The sequence below is a fragment of the Eurytemora carolleeae genome, unplaced genomic scaffold (assembly GCF_000591075.1).
Source record: "Eurytemora carolleeae unplaced genomic scaffold, Eaff_2.0 scaffold825, whole genome shotgun sequence".
Taxonomy (NCBI): Eukaryota; Metazoa; Arthropoda; class Copepoda; order Calanoida; family Temoridae; genus Eurytemora; species Eurytemora carolleeae.
Window position 1 is genome coordinate 89,747 of NW_019397476.1, and position 16,337 is coordinate 106,083.

At 32.2% G+C, this 16,337-nt stretch overlaps 1 protein-coding gene across 1 annotated transcript in view; it reads left to right on the forward strand.

Moving 5' to 3' along the window:
* Window positions 1-15,403, forward strand: part of LOC111714492 (ABC transporter G family member 20) — a 31,666-nt gene extending 16,263 nt beyond the window's left edge. Inside the window, exons 11-25 of the mRNA XM_023489613.1 lie at window positions 520-661; window positions 2,703-2,822; window positions 5,851-5,947; window positions 6,681-6,725; window positions 6,943-7,004; window positions 7,783-7,826; window positions 8,379-8,462; window positions 9,625-9,711; window positions 10,316-10,374; window positions 12,976-13,162; window positions 13,748-13,810; window positions 14,006-14,109; window positions 14,231-14,269; window positions 14,413-14,485; window positions 15,312-15,403. Coding sequence (XP_023345381.1) covers window positions 520-661; window positions 2,703-2,822; window positions 5,851-5,947; window positions 6,681-6,725; window positions 6,943-7,004; window positions 7,783-7,826; window positions 8,379-8,462; window positions 9,625-9,711; window positions 10,316-10,374; window positions 12,976-13,162; window positions 13,748-13,810; window positions 14,006-14,109; window positions 14,231-14,269; window positions 14,413-14,485; window positions 15,312-15,403 — 1,298 coding nt within the window. The remainder of the gene's footprint in view (window positions 1-519; window positions 662-2,702; window positions 2,823-5,850; window positions 5,948-6,680; window positions 6,726-6,942; window positions 7,005-7,782; window positions 7,827-8,378; window positions 8,463-9,624; window positions 9,712-10,315; window positions 10,375-12,975; window positions 13,163-13,747; window positions 13,811-14,005; window positions 14,110-14,230; window positions 14,270-14,412; window positions 14,486-15,311) is intronic.
* The last annotated feature ends 934 nt before the right edge of the window (window positions 15,404-16,337 follow it).

The following is a 16,337-nucleotide window of genomic DNA, read 5'->3' on the forward strand; positions in this document are numbered from 1 at the left end:
TGATGGTATATCAAGGAACTAGTGTACTGTATCCAGTATAAACTGATGGTATATCAAGAAACTAGTGTACTGTATCCAGTATCTACTGGTATATCAAGAAACTAGTGTACTGTATCCAGTATATACTGGTATATCAAGGAACTAGTGTACTGTATTTAGCATTCACTGTTCTATAGTGTATCTAGTATGTACTGGTTATACAAGGAACTAAAATAAATAATTAATGAAGCAGACCTAACTATTGACTACCCCTAGTTGACGACTTAAATTAATATATCGATATAAAAAGGGAATATAGGGACCCGGTACAGCTTGTATTCTGAAATCATATAATTATCTATATAATAAAAAAGACATTCGTATATATATATATGTTGTATATAGCCGACCAAACGGCCGGACCGATTGGGCTGAAATTTTTTGTGGACACTCAGGGGTGGCTGGCGAGAAAAAATTGAATCTTTTTTCATGAGCAGTCTGTGTATATCTAGTCTATGATTAAACTATAACTTGTTTAAGGTATGTTGAGGAATGGTCGACTGCTAGCTGAAGATTCTCCGAATAATCTACTCCGAACCTATGCAGAACCAGGACTAGAGGAGGTCTTCCTTAGACTTTGTCACGTTGACGGAGCTGTACTCGGAGATACTAATATTGGCAGGTATACACGGTAGCCAACAAAGGGAATGTACTGAGAAGGTTTCTTTTTTATAAAATGAGTAAGTTTACTCTTTAAAAAATATATTCAAGGCCGAGACTCAAATTCACCTTCAGTTCGTGATTAATTAGGTGAAAAACCCGAGAACAACCTTTTTTTGATTCAAAGTTTATAAAATAAAGAGTTATCGAAGATAAAATACGATCTTTCAATCACCAGTTTTGTTTGAACACACTGTTTATTAAAGCATTCAAGCCAGAGAACAAATTCACTGCTCTTTTAAAATTTTTGATAAATTTTAAATTTCAAAATTATTGTTTAAAAAAATAATATCAGGGTATAAAGGGGGGGCTGTGGAGACTGAGCCCCCTTACAGATTTTCAGGCGCCAATTGGTGCTGAGTCCTCTTGAAAGAAAACATATTTTAGCCCCCCCCCCTTACAAATTCGTGTATACGCCCCTGTATATTGTGTATATCTGTGTATACTGTAACCATTTATATCCATGATACAGAAATTGGAAAATGAGAGAATATCCAAGACTAGATTTGAACATGAACCAAATGAATATATTCCGGTTTATACATTATACAACTTCATAAAATTATATATTTTACAACAATACAATATATATCTACAATACACATGAAATATAAAATAGGATAAGTGGTGTATTTCTATTTAAAGGGAAGCTACGTTCCTGGTTTACAATCTTTATATTTTCAAAACTTATGCCTTGCATATTTGTGCAGCATAGACATGAGGAATAAAATTTAGTTTCAAGATATAAAAACGACATTGCAATTCAGTATACAATCTCTTTCATTATATTTAGAATTGATTTTCTTTCAACCAACAACTTTTTAAAAACCATACTCCAGATTCCAGAATTAAAGTTCACGTGATATATTTAGAATTTTAAAGGATTGTTTACAGATTTTGGGTTTATGGAGCAGTCAAATGAAAAGATTCAAGATGTATATAAGTGTAGACCTGGATAAAAAGCCTTTTTTTTTATTTATCAATGACAATGGAAAGTACTATTCCTATTAAATAAACATACATGTAACCTCAAACTATGCACAATGCAGTTTTATTGTTTGACAGACAAGTTGAATAATTATTTATAGCTCTAGGGGGTATATCCCTACCTAGCAGGGGTAATTATTAAGAATCCCTCTCTTTCCCTAGTGTACAGATTTTATTTTTAAAAGTTATAATTTTTCGTAGCTAAAAAGTTGAAAAGATTTAAGGAAAATCTTGTGTTGATATTTTTAGTATCCCTGTTACATAATATATAGCGTAGACAGCCAGTCTTCTATACTTTCTATTGGTTCCATTAATTACAGTAGTTTGCTTAATACATCTTGCTGCATTGTAATTACATGTTGGAATACACCTATACCCTTAGTCAAGTAATTACAGGATTTATTAAATAATTCCTGTTGGATTAATGGGGGGTTTTATGATAAATATTGGGTTATGAATCGATTAATAGGACTTTTATCTATAGTTTTTTTATATTTCTCATTGATTTTTTCACTTCTTAAATGAGTGTTTGCGAAAAGGGGTATAGGTTTACGTCGAAAAATTATCGATGGTGATCGCTACTTATCTTACTTCTATCTGTTGCGTCTATAAGGAGAAAATTGTTAAAATATACTTATACCGAAGAACGTAGCGTCCATACAAATTCAGAAAGGTGCAACATTCGACTCGGATCGTAAAAAAACCAATTTAATTCCAAACAAATTCTTCAAATATTACAACATTTAAAAATCGATAATTTAAATATGCAATGCGTCTTAAAACTATCAATGATTATAGGTTGTAATATCTGAATGATTTGCTTGGAATTAAAATGATTTTTACGATCTGAGTCGATTGTTGCAACTTTCTGAATTTGTATGGACGCTATAACGTTCTTCGGTATGAGCAGTTTTTAAAAATTTTCTTAAACCTAAAGCCACAACCTAGTTGAACATAAATGTCTCATATATATATATATATATATTTATATATAGTTCTAACCTTGTTCTGTTTAGTGCTGAACCTGGATTAGATGATGAGAAGAGAAGAACCTTGAACCTGCTGAAGAACGAGGATGGAGAGGAGAAGATCCCTGACATAAATTTCATTGACAGCAAAACAGAACAGGATGAAAGGTAAAAATTCACTATTAAGTCTATTAGCCTTCGCACTCTCCACCCCGTAAAGACATCTATTACAGTAGAAAGAGAATGCTAGGATTAGCTAAAAGGTTCTTATCAGGGCGCAACAAACAAACACATTTTAAAAGAAAATTTTCAATCTCATTGAAATGCACAGAAAATGAAATCCCAAAATTTCGTAACATTAATGGATAACTTTCTTACAGGGTTACCCACTTACCCACAAAGAATGAGACTTCAAAGACGATTGTACGGAATTGTTGTAGTCCGTTTTCTTGCATTCAAGGTTTTTTATAGGCCAAAACTGGCTTATTTCTTTGCTTAATCATTTAGTAAACTATCGAAATACTTAATTGAACGCAGAAAACAAAAATTAAGCTTCAAATCGTCATAGCTTTAGATTTTTTGGTAACCCCGTATTTTAAGATCGTGTATAGTTTAACAAATTTTATTTTTATTCCCATTTTTCTTTTTATTTTGTTAAAGTACATTTACTAGAATAATACAATATCCATCCAAACTAATTTTTACCACTGGAATTTTCTTTATGCGCGGAGATACTTTAAATTGGAAATAAATATATTTCAAATCTATGATTCACAAAAAAAAAGCGACGGAGGATGATTAAAAAAACAATTTACAATTTTATTAATCCCATTAAAAACAAATCAACAGCAATAGGGACTGTTCCACCGCTTTTATTTACAAAAGTAAAGAAAAACATTATTTAGGAGGTCCCAAAACATCAAAAAGCCAATAAGGTTAATATGTTAACATGTTTGACCCAATTTAAGAAAAAAACATAAAGAAAAATGGCATTTAAAAGTTGTTACTCCAGTAAATTTGAAAATTAACCCAAAAAGACATAAAAATAATGTGCGAAGAAACGTGTTGGAAGAAACGTGTTGGAAGAAACGTGTTGGAAGAAACCTGTTGGAAGAAACGTGTTGGAAGAAACGTGTTGGAAGAAACATGTTGTTAATAATCGCTCGTTTTTTATAAATATCTTAAGGGCAAAATCGTTTTTTTCTTCAGCTTTTGATTAATACTTTGCCTCTTGGATCTGGATCCGTGGTTCCGCGTATTTTTGCTGATACAGATCCAGGATCGCGTATTTTTGCGGATCCAGATCCAGGATCCGGATCCGTGGTTCCGCGTATTTTTGCTGTTCTAGTTCCAGGATCTGGATCCGTGGTTCCGCGTATTTTTACTGATACAGATCCAGGATCGCGTATTTTTTCGGATCCAGATCCAGGATCCGGACCCGTGGTTTTGCGTATTATTGCTGATCCAGATCCCGGATCCGGATCCGTGGTTCCGCTTATTTAATGTTGATCCAGATCCAGGATCTGGATCCTAAGCACTAGTTTCAGGACGAGGTGCTGCCACCAGAACAATAATAAGGATGCAGATTTTGAAAATCATTTTTCAACAGTTAAGATTTGTGTTAAGAGAGCAAAAAGTTTTTTAACAGTTTTTTGGATCCGCATATTTTAGCAGATCTGAATCCAGGAATCCAAGATTCTGCGTACCCATAAAGCACTGCTTTACCTATATTTATGTAAATTTATATTTATCATAAAGCTTTATTTACACACAAAGATATAAATACATATAAAATGATGTAGTTTAAAGGAATTGAGTCTTAGCCACAAATTCAATTTTTGTAATCCTTATATCTTTGCAACCTGATGATGTACACCTTTGATATTTCAAACTTACATTATTTGATCTAACAGCATTCATAGTTTGAAATATTAAAGGTCTACAACATGGGGTTGCAATGATGTTGAAATTAGAAAATTAGAGTTTGTGGCAAAAACTCAATTCCTTTGTTTAAATAATTTGAATATATGTTTTACAAAAGAAAAAGGAAAAATATGCAAAATTATGCACAAATAGGCGACATTGATCATTACTCATTACATAAAACATTTAGTATTTCAGTTATTACGCAATCATCGAATCCTTCAACATATAAATTATTCGTTCTTGTATTTAAAAGTTCTTGTAAAACCGGAACTTTCCATGCATGGTCCAATGGGACATCAAAATATTTCATTTGTTTCTTAACTAACATTTTACTAAGATCCGAAGGATTTACAGTACAATCATTTGCAATAGAAAATAAATTTCTGCCAAGAACTGTGTTGAGGTCATTTTTACATAAATTAGAAAGAAATCTAATGCAAAGCTTAGAACTTGCTTCAATAGTCTCATAGAAAGACACACATCTACTAGCTAACATAGTTTTTACATGTAAACATTGTGAAATACTTTCAATCAAGTACCTATAAGTATCTCTAGGTACATTAAAAAGAATTCTAATTCTTATATATCTATTTATGACATTATTTGTAAATTGTACATTTTAAGAGGATTATTAAATAGTAACAATTACAATAGAAAATATGATAAATGAAATTATAAAGGTAGGAATAGATGTTAAAATTAATAAATACATACGCTCAAATTTTTCATTTACATTTTTCAAGTTATTTAACATAAATAAATAATTTTTTTTTTTATTCAAACAATCAGAATTGTTATTTTATGAATATTGAAATTTAAAAAAAATAATAGAAACTGAACTCTTGTCCAAAATGTTAGGTTTCTAATCCCTATATCTTAGCTACCTGCAAAGATGTAATTAATCCTTTGATATTTTAATCTATGGTCTACGTCTATGATTATTTGATTTTTTACAATTAATTATAGCAAAGGTCTCTAGTTTATCAGATCAGAACTTTTGTGTGGAGTATCTTTAATCTTAAACTTTGATCTTGATATCCAATGTGGTCACTATATCCCTGCAGGGTATAATCACCACGAGATATCGAATTGTAATTTAATTAATCCGAAGGGTTGTATAGGATTGAGATCAATGCTTGATCACGACAGGTAGGTTCAGCGACCTCTTTAATTCATTAAATTTGGTCCCTGCGCTGCTTGTAAAGATAAAAGGATTAGAATCTACGAGTTTGTGGACGGGTGTTCAGTTCCTAAATATTTGTATGTTCAGGGTTGATGATAAACCAGTGTTGAAGTATAATAGATCTAGGTTCTCTCCTCGTGTTGTACAAGCTTGCATGTTTAAAACATTTAACAGAATGAGCAAGGGAACAATACAATCAATTATTATAACAGCTGTCAGGAATAAGTGAAATTATTGCCGTCTCCGTAATTTCTGGACATCTAGAATTATTGTATTTGGTCTCCTCTCTTTGATCAGATATAACAGTTATTTTATTCTTTCCATCGGAACTTCTGTGTACATATTGTTATTCTCTAAAGTTTAATATCGATATCAAATGTGGGCATTTAATTTGATTTGAGGATTGCTTGATCCGCCAGTTTAACATATTCTCGCAGACTGCAGGGTATGATCATTCATGATATTAAATACGATGATCAATGATTGAGCCCGTGATTCACAACAAAACATTTAATACACAGTTAATATTAACAAAATTCATAGCGGGTTTTTTAGTTGCAAAAAAAGAGCAATGCTGATCATATTCCACTATTCATTGATCATCACTGTATATATTCCAAGGGGAGGGTGGATTATGATCCTCCTCCCCCCCCCCCTCCCGTTTTTGTGCAAAAAAATCTAATTGCCGTGCTTAAGACAAACATAGATTAAATAAGAAATATCTTTGCTTTTCTAAACTGTCTGTAAATGTAAATTAAAATAATTCTGGTGAAAACTTGAATGCAGTTTCTAAAACATTGATTTGATTAAAGCATGATTTTTTAATTAAAAATGTTGAACAATTATTTTGTTTTTACAATTTCTGAAAAACTTTTGAGAAGAAATCGAAAATTTGATTAATTGATTGTTTTAATCAGAGATGGGGTTTCCTAATCTACCAATTCGTTCTTCCCGCTTTACAGGTATTTTCTTTCTTAATCTGTACAAATCAGCTGATAAAAGGGACCGTATGCGTAATTTCAAGTGACCTCCATTTGTAGAGTGGTATGCGCGATTCACAATAGTACCCTTTAAACCTTTGACTGATAAAGGATGGCTGTTTTAACCTTATTCATGCAAATTGTCTTTCTGTCAAGAAAAATTCAGATTTAGTTTTCTTTAAAATATATTTGGTTTCAGGTTTCTCTGTTCTGCCTGGCTATTGGGCAGGATCCAAAGGAACTACCAATCAGCATTGTCAGGAAACAAGTGCAAAATATTCAGAAAAAGATTTAAATGTTCAGAAATATGTTGAAGATATTAAAACAAATATGAGTAATTAAAAAGTCTACAATTAAGGATATTGAAAATATTTATAAACTAGTATGATCTATTATAAATATAATTAATGTTAATTAAATCCATTGGGAAATCCCTATATTCGATTAGCAGATAATATGTACTTGTATTTATTTCAACATTAATATATTAGTTCTTCATTGTTCGAAACATCCTATTACCATTATGAATTGCATAGTCTTTTCTATAAAACATAATCGAACAGTCCTATTTCTGAAAGCTGAGCGGAGGGTGGGGGGGGGGGAGTATATTGCATGCAGTAGGGTCGTTATATAACATTCTTTTCTGGGGTTAATTCATGGGAAACCCAGCTCAATAGTTAGAAAAGGATTGTTATACTCTTTAGTATGGAAGGAGAACCACAATTCACTTTCTTTGATCTTTATAATAACATTTTCAATAATTTCAATAATTTGCTGGAAACCCATTTTTTTTAAACGCGATGATTCTGGCCCACAGGCATTTTTTAATAAAATAGTTTTTTTTCCAATCCCTTTTTAACATATTTAGTTGTAAAGCTAAAAATTTTACTAGTAATGTTTTTAATAATTGTATACTATTTTTTGTTAAAAACCTTGTAAATAGAGAAGTATTTGGATTAGGATGATAATATTACAATATACAATATATACAATGTTTTAAATAAAATAAAATAAATTCATATTTTGAATATTTACTTAGTGATGAGCTCGTCAATGGAACTCATTGTGAATACTTCAGTCTAGGTAAACAATAACAATAATAAAACAATAATACTATTTGATAAAAAAAGGGTAAGAACCACAGTTTCAGAACGTGTTCAGTAATTTGTCAAACGGGGTCCCAATACTTTTAAAAAAAAATTTTTTGGGGGTAAAGTTCAGAAATGCAATGTAATCACAAGACGGATGTCAAAGCCTGACATGGGATCCATCTTTCACATAAAAAAATCAATGAAATATTCTGGTCATAGGAAACTATTATGTGAATTATAAAAATTATCAAAATTTAATGCTTTTAACCTCCTCAGATACTAAACGAACACTGATGCATCTATTCTTGTTTACAAATTCCGCCCAAAGAGAACTGGTTTTAATGTGTACGCAGAGTATACACGACCGCAATTAACTTTCCTTGCATTTCACCCTTGTGGGTGATGAAGTGTATGGGAAACAAAAAGTATCGATTTTAGTTTCCAGAAATATCAAATAGAATTAGAATTATTACCAGTTATAATACATTGCACTATGCATTACGACGTTATGTGTTATATTTTTTGGTCAATATAGTTTTTTTAGGAAACCTAAGCTGTAGATTTATCAACTACCTGGACGACAGTACCATTCAACCGATTTGGCAGCCTAGCTATCAAGCTGCTGTAGGTTAGTATATTTTTATCCAATCTGGATATAGCCTAGCCATCAAGCTGCTGTAGGTTAGTATCTTTTTATCCCATCTGGATATAGCCTAGCCATCAAGCTGCTGTAGGTTAGTATATTTTTATCCAATCTGGATATAACCTAGACACCAAGCTGCTGTAGGTTAGTATCTTTTTATCCGATCTGGCTATAGCCTAGCCATCAAGCTGCTATAGGTTAGTATCTTTTTATCCAATCTGGTTATAGCCTAGCCATCAAGCTGCTGTAGGTTAGTATCTTTTTATCCAATCTGGCTATAGCCTAGCCATCAAGCTGCTGTAGGTTAGTATCTTTTTATCCAATCTGGATATAGCCTAGCCATTAAGCTTAACTGGCAACTGGCAACTGGCAACCAAGCCGCAAAGCTAAAATAGGCCAGGACAATTTTATCCTTTCTGCCAGCCCAGCAATCAAGCTGCAAATGGTTACTTATTACCTTTTCTTATGTCCTTACTGACAGTCTAGCCATCAAGCTCAGTTCATGTTCTTAACTGAGAGGGCTGAGGGAGCTGAGGTCAAGGTTTTTTGTATCCAATCTGGATATAGCCTAGCCATCAAGCTGCTATAGGTTAGGACCTTTTCATCCTTTCCAGCAACAAAGCTGTAAAAATATTTAATATGACAGCCTGGCTATGAAGCTTAAAAGGTGTGCAACTACATTATCCAATCTGGAAGCCAAGTCTAGCTAAGGTTAGGTTTTTTATATTTCTGACAGCCTAGCCATAAAGCTGCAATAAGACAGGATATTTTCATCCAATCTTGAAGCCTTGTCGTCAAGCTTTTCCGGCAACCAAGCTGAAACCGAGCTGCAAATGTCAGTAAATTGTTGTTGATTATGGCAGCCAAGCCATCAAGGTCAGTAACTATTATAGAATCTAGCTGGCAATTTGTCAAGCTGAAATATGGGATTTGGCTATGATGATGGTCCAACTTTGCCATATAGTTTACTTACTCTGGTTTATCTGAGTAAAAAAAAAATGCTTGGTTTGATTCTATAATAACGATAACTGGTAGTCTAATTTGGTGATCTGCAAGTCTATTTGTCAAATATATGTTATTGATTTTACTTGTATCTCTATAATTCTGATCATTACTGTTATATTTTGTCATGATTTTTATATTTTAGAATCGGTTGAGTTAGGACAAAGCTGGGGAATAGTTTACATGGGATCTAACTTCTCTAATGCTTTGTATTCAAGAGTAATGGAATCAGGTAATTTTTTAACTCACATTTCAGGTAAAAGAAACGTTAATACTTTTTTTAATCAGTTCATTGATATTTTGTTTAATTAACATAACAGATAGTTAGTTTAATTAATACCTTGATAATTCTCTCCAATCATTAACATAATTTTAAAAAACTACCATTCCTTGGGAATATTTTGCCTAGTCCGAACTTTAGACAGTTCTTTCGATCTGGATCTATATAGTACATGTATGCCCTGCTTTATACCCTGCTTTATAAACTTTCCAAATCCATCCAGAGAATAAGAGACCTATATTAAAGGCTAAAATTTACAGAGAGTTTACTATCATTATCTGGGTCTGTGTTTGGTATTTTCCCACAGGTATTTTTCCAATAGCAACTTTCCAAGTGACAATTTTGTAAGTGGCAACTTCCCAAAGGTTAAGGTCTAGGACAGGCAATAGGGCCTAGTGCTTTTGCTAGAACAGGCTAGAGGCAACATGCTGCAGGGAAATTCCACATTAGAAAGTTGCCTCTTGGGAAAATACCGTTAGGAAGTAGAAGCTTAGGAAAAGCCCTTGAGAAAGCAGGGAGAAGATTTCCCTACTTTTTTTAAATAGTTGATTTTTAGGCTTAATGCCTGGGGGAGACGATGATATTGATTCTAAAGCTGGTAAAATACAGATACAGGTACAGAATACAGAAACAGGTATATAATACAGATACAGGTATATAATACAGATACAGGTATATAATACAGATACAGGTATATAATACAGATACAGGAATGATTTACTGACACAGGTTTAGAATACAAAATATAGATATAAAATACTGATACAGATATAGAATAAAGATACAGGTACAGAATACAGATAAAAAATATAGATACAAAATACAGATACAGATATAGAATACAGAGACAGGTATGCAATACATATTCAGGTATAGATTACAGATACAGAATACAGAATACAGAATACAGAACAAAGATAAAGAATACAAATACAGGTATTGAATACAGATACAGAATACAAATATAGGTATGAATTACAGATACAGGTAATGGACTAGATACAGGTATATAACACAGATACGCGTATATAATACAGATACAGATTTACAATACATATCTAGGTATCGATTACAGATACAGAATAGAGATACAGAATACAGAATACAGATACAGATACAGATACAGATACAGATACAGATACAGATACAGATACAGATACAGATACAGAATACAGAATACAGAATACAGAATACAGAATACAGAATACAGATACAGAATACAGATACTCAATACACAATACAGATGCAGAAGACTGATACTGGTATAGGTTACAGATACAGGTACAGGTTACAGATACAGGTATATGTTACAGATACAGGTACAGGTTACAGATACAGGTATATGTTCCAGATACAGGTACAGGTTACAGATACAGGTATATGTTCCAGATACAGGTATATATAACACAGATTATATATTTTAGGAAACCCTTATTATTATTATTTTAGTATTCTATCCATAAATATGTATTATCATTATATCAATATCTTTTATAGGGAACAAATTTCCTTATCATTATAGTTAATACACTGGAATCAATACTTATGCATACAAATAGGGATTTATTATTAACAGGATGAAGAAATAAATTTGAGTTTTATTTGTATTTATTTATTTTTTCATCTTTTCATTGCTGAGTATATTGTGTTATATGAGTGGGAAGAGGGTAACATCAATTGTTTATTTTCCTGTATTATCCTGGAGTATAAAATTAGAAGTAACAATATGATATTGTTTACATTCTAGCAAATAACAATACCCCCACCCCCTCTACCACTTCAGCTTTCTTATTTTTTTTACAAAACAAAACAAAAATTATAAGAAATCATTTTGCTGTTCTGATTAATTTGGATTTTGACATATCGAAAATAAACATGAAACACAGCAATTGTGCAATGCTCTATATATATATATAGGGATGTTAACGTTTTCATTTTTCAGAAAAACGATCGTTTCGTTATGATAACGACGACGAAAAATCGAAAACGAAACGATCGTTTTTAAAAACGATCGTTTTTTAAAAAGTTCGTTTTTTTAAAAATGGTCGTTTTTAAAACGATCGTTTTTCAAAACGATCGTTTTTCAAAACGATCGTTTTTATAAAATTCGTTGTTTTGTTAACGATCGTTAACGACGGACCTTCGTTAACGACGACCCTTCGTTAACGATCGTTACCGACGACCCCTTCGTTAACGATCGTTAACGAAGAGAGGAAACCGACCTGAAGGGCATCTGTACTTATCATTGAGTAGTTTTTAAGAAAATATCAAGGAGTTTTAACTCCCCCACAACTGTTAAACTTCATGTAAGACGACATTCAATAAAGTTGCATGTAATTTTTTTCCAAAAACAACCGTTTTGATAAAGTTCGTCGTTTCGTTAACGATCGTTAACGACAACCCTTCGTTAACGATCGTTAACGACGACCTTTCGTTAACGATCGTTAACGACGACCCTTCGTTAACGATCGTTAACGACGACCCTTCGTTAACGATCGTTAACGACGACCCTTCGTTAACGATCGTTAACATAATTGTCAATAAAAAAAAATTTCAAAAACGATCGTTTTTTAAAAACAATCGTATAAAAAACGATTGCAAATCGTTTTAATAAAAACGATCGTTTTCAAAAATGATCGCTATTCGTTTTCAACGTTCAAAACGAGTGGGTCGTTTTTAAAAACGATCGTTTTTTTCTGAAAACGAAACGATCGTTTTTGAAAACGAAACAAAAAACGATCGTTTAACGATCGTTTAACGATCGTTTACAAAAACGATTAACAACCCTATATATATATACACAAGTTAATTTTCAATCTACAGGTAAAAATTGTGCTTTATAACAATATTAAGAACACATATAATTCTTATTCCACAGTTTTAAGGGTTCCACTGTAATATATGACAGAGCTTATATGCGCATCCAATGGGGCTTCTTCTTGGAAAACATTATTGCTTTAATGGATCTCTAAAATCTTTGAATTATAAATATTGAAATTTGAAAAAACAATAATAATTTTAGAATTGATAGCCAATTCTAAAATATTATTGTTTTTTTAAATTTTGATATTTATAATTCAAAGATTTTAGAGATCCATTAGCAGATGTGTTAAAAATAAAAATAGCTTAAAGGCTTTTCACAAGGCGTAAAATATCAACCATAAATCACTGCATTTTTTTTACTGTAAAACCATTAATCAATTAACTGTCTTGTAGTTGGATGTGACAAACCAGCAGATTGCCTTCACAGTGCAACTGAAGCTAGCGCAAGCCTTCCAGCGGTTTGTTGATCAGCTGGCCACTGTCTGCCATATTTCTGGTGACGCGGCATCTCTTCCACTAGAGTTCCAGGAACCGGTTTATGGAACAGATCGTCTTACTTTTACGGATTTCATGGCACCAGGTAAATTATGCCTTTTTTCAAGTTTTACAACTCTTAAGCTAGAACTTCAGACACATCTAAAGAATTTCTAAATGTTGTTTTCTAAACCTCCTGATAATGGAATACTGGAGATTAGTTTTTTTAATTGAATATTATATAGAGCTCTTTAAAACTGTTCCCGCATATTTCATGGCAATTTATTTTTTTAAACAATTACTGCGACTTAGGTATAAATAATAATATAAATCCTATTGAAAAATTGTCAAGACGACACTTATAAATTCTTTCGATGTTTCCAAAGATCTGGGTTATGATGTTTGTTGTATTGCTCCATATCTCATATCCTTTCATGAGTAAAATTTTTATTGGTATTTTTCCCGATTTTTGTAATTTTTTTAAATCCCACAAGCCTCATATAAGCAATGGTGCAGCTCTAAAACTATATTCCGACCATTTTTTTCACAATTTATATTGCTCACTTGGAATAATGTGTTTACTGCTTTTATGTCAAATATAATAATGTCAAGTTTCGTATTGATTTTTTCAACCACAAAGTACATCTTGCCCATGCAGATATTATTCATAATAATAACATAATATTTTCAGGCATAATATTAACTATTGTACACAGCATGGCTCTGGGCTACTCAGCCATGATAATACTCATAGGAACCCGACCAATTTAATAAACAAATTTTGTTATTTAAGGGCCCTTTTTATCTAATGATCATTGTTCTTATTGATACTCTTTTACTTTTGGTCTATCATACAAATAAAATTATTGCGAATTGCAAAATATTTTCCGCAACCCTTCCAGTCCTAAATGTCTGGGACTATTTCTAATTGTGTCCGGGTCTGATATAGAGCGGAATGAGGGTCTGCTTGACCGAACCTGGGTGGCCGGGGTCACATCAAGCGAACTCTCTGTTGCGCATTTTCTCTGTGCTGTGTCGGTCAATCTCGTACAGGAAAATAAACCAACAATCAACTCAAACGTATTTTTAAGCTAAATTTTTAAGAATTTTTTTTTCATTTAATAATCTACTTTAATTAAATGCATGAGTTTTGGTGTTATTTTCTGGTTTTTAGGTTATTGTCACACTGGCCTTTATGATAGGAGTTTTTAAGGTATTGATTTCCTTTTAAAGGCTTGCTGCTTATGAAAAACATTAAGATTAAATAAAAATTGGTAAGAATCATCAAAAGATTTGATTAAAAGCAAAGACATTAATTTTTGAAATCTTTTACTTTTTTTAAGGGTTTTTGTTCAGGTTCCAGTGGAAGGTTCGCTGATCCTTCTCTTCGTGTTAACTTTACTCCAGGGTCTCTGTGGAACTACTATAGGTGAAATACAATTATATAATAGTAGCAGGGGCTTCCATTAAGCATGGGGTTAATGAAAAAGGTTGTCTTTACTTACACGGTGTTTAACAATTAAAGCATTTTTTTCTTTTTACAATGACAGAGAGTTTCGGATTTGCCCATATTTCAATTCATTAAACACAACCAAACTCAAATTTCTCACTTATTTTTTTTATACAAATAATTTTTTTTTAAATCAACGACAGAGGAGATAATTTTTAAATACCGGATTTACCTCAGGATACGTACTCAGTAGTTCTTTCTAATCCCGGACCAAAGACCACAAGGTCTTTCGTTAGACTTTAGAAGGACTAATTGATCCAATACAATAAATTCCCTATTCACTTCTTCCGTCACAAGCGATATATTTAACTATTTCGGGTTTAGTCCAATTAAATGTGACGAACTGTATTTTAGACAAAGCAGAAAAATGATTAGTGCATCAGATATTGCTTGAGACAGAAGAAGATTTCAAGCTATTTTGTCATGAAATACATGGAAAATGTCATGACGGTGCCATTTGAATGGATGAACTTTAAACATATAAGATGAATAGATGTTCCAGGTTTAATAATATATAACCATGTTCCAGGTTTAATAATATGAAACCATGCTCCAGAATTAATAATATGAAACCGTGTTCCATGTTTAATAATATGAAACCACGATCCAGGTTTAATAATATGAAACCATGTTCCAGGTTTAATAATATGAAACCATGTTCCAGGTTTAATAATATGAAACCATGTTCCAGGTTTAATAATATATAACCATGTTCCAGGTTTAATAATATGAAACCATGTTCCAGGTTTGATAATTTCCAGTGTCTGCCAGACCCAGCAGGACGCTACTCAGATAGCTCTAGGAATATTCTATCCCAACATGATACTTTCAGGTTAATAATTATATAATCTCAAACTCAAGGTACTAATGCAAGGAAAGTTATGGCAGAGGTGTACGCATTTTTTTGTACTGCAGTGTACTGCCTTTGGGCGGAAAAGTAAACACGAGACTGATGTCATAGCCTGACATGGAATCCATTTTCACAAAAAAATTATCTATTAAATATTCTGGTCATTGGAAACAATTATGTGAATTTTCAAAACTATCAAATTTTAATGCTTTTATCATCCTCGGATACTAGACGAACACTGATGCATCTATTCTCGTTTACCAATTTCGCCCAGAGAGAACTGGTTTCGATATGTACGCAGAGTATACGCAACTGCAATTAACTTTCCTTGCATTAATACCTTGCTCAAACTCTAAAGGGATTTTAAATAACACTTCATTTGAAGGGTAAATACCCTTTCAACTTTCTGACTAGTAAGGATAAGGAGGAAGACAAAGGATATTATTTTTCTCTCTAATAACCGTTTTAAAAGTAGCGTTGTGAATCCAGTATTTAGGTTTTTAAATGTTTAGTCACTTAAAATTACATTGATTGTCCCTTGGTTGTTCAGAGCATGGAAACATCCATTAAGTCACAATCAAAACTGTAATTGGAAAAAAGTGCAAATTTTTATCACCAAAAATGTCCAGCGGAAAAAGTCGTAGAATTGCGAATTGCAAGAGAGTCCTTGATAAAAAAGAACACTTTGTTACTGTTGCTTTAAAAAAAACAATTTCGGACTTAGGTCTATAAAGTAGTTACACTTTTACAATGTCTGCTTAAGAACGAAGTAACTATTTGTGCAACTTAACGTCTTTTTATATTTAAAGTTATGAATTCTACTGGATTAAATAGCCAAAGTTAAAAATATCAAAGGTTTACACAGTCAGGTTTCAATGTTATAGGGATTAGAAAATTAGGGCGAGTAGTCCGTTTCTTTAT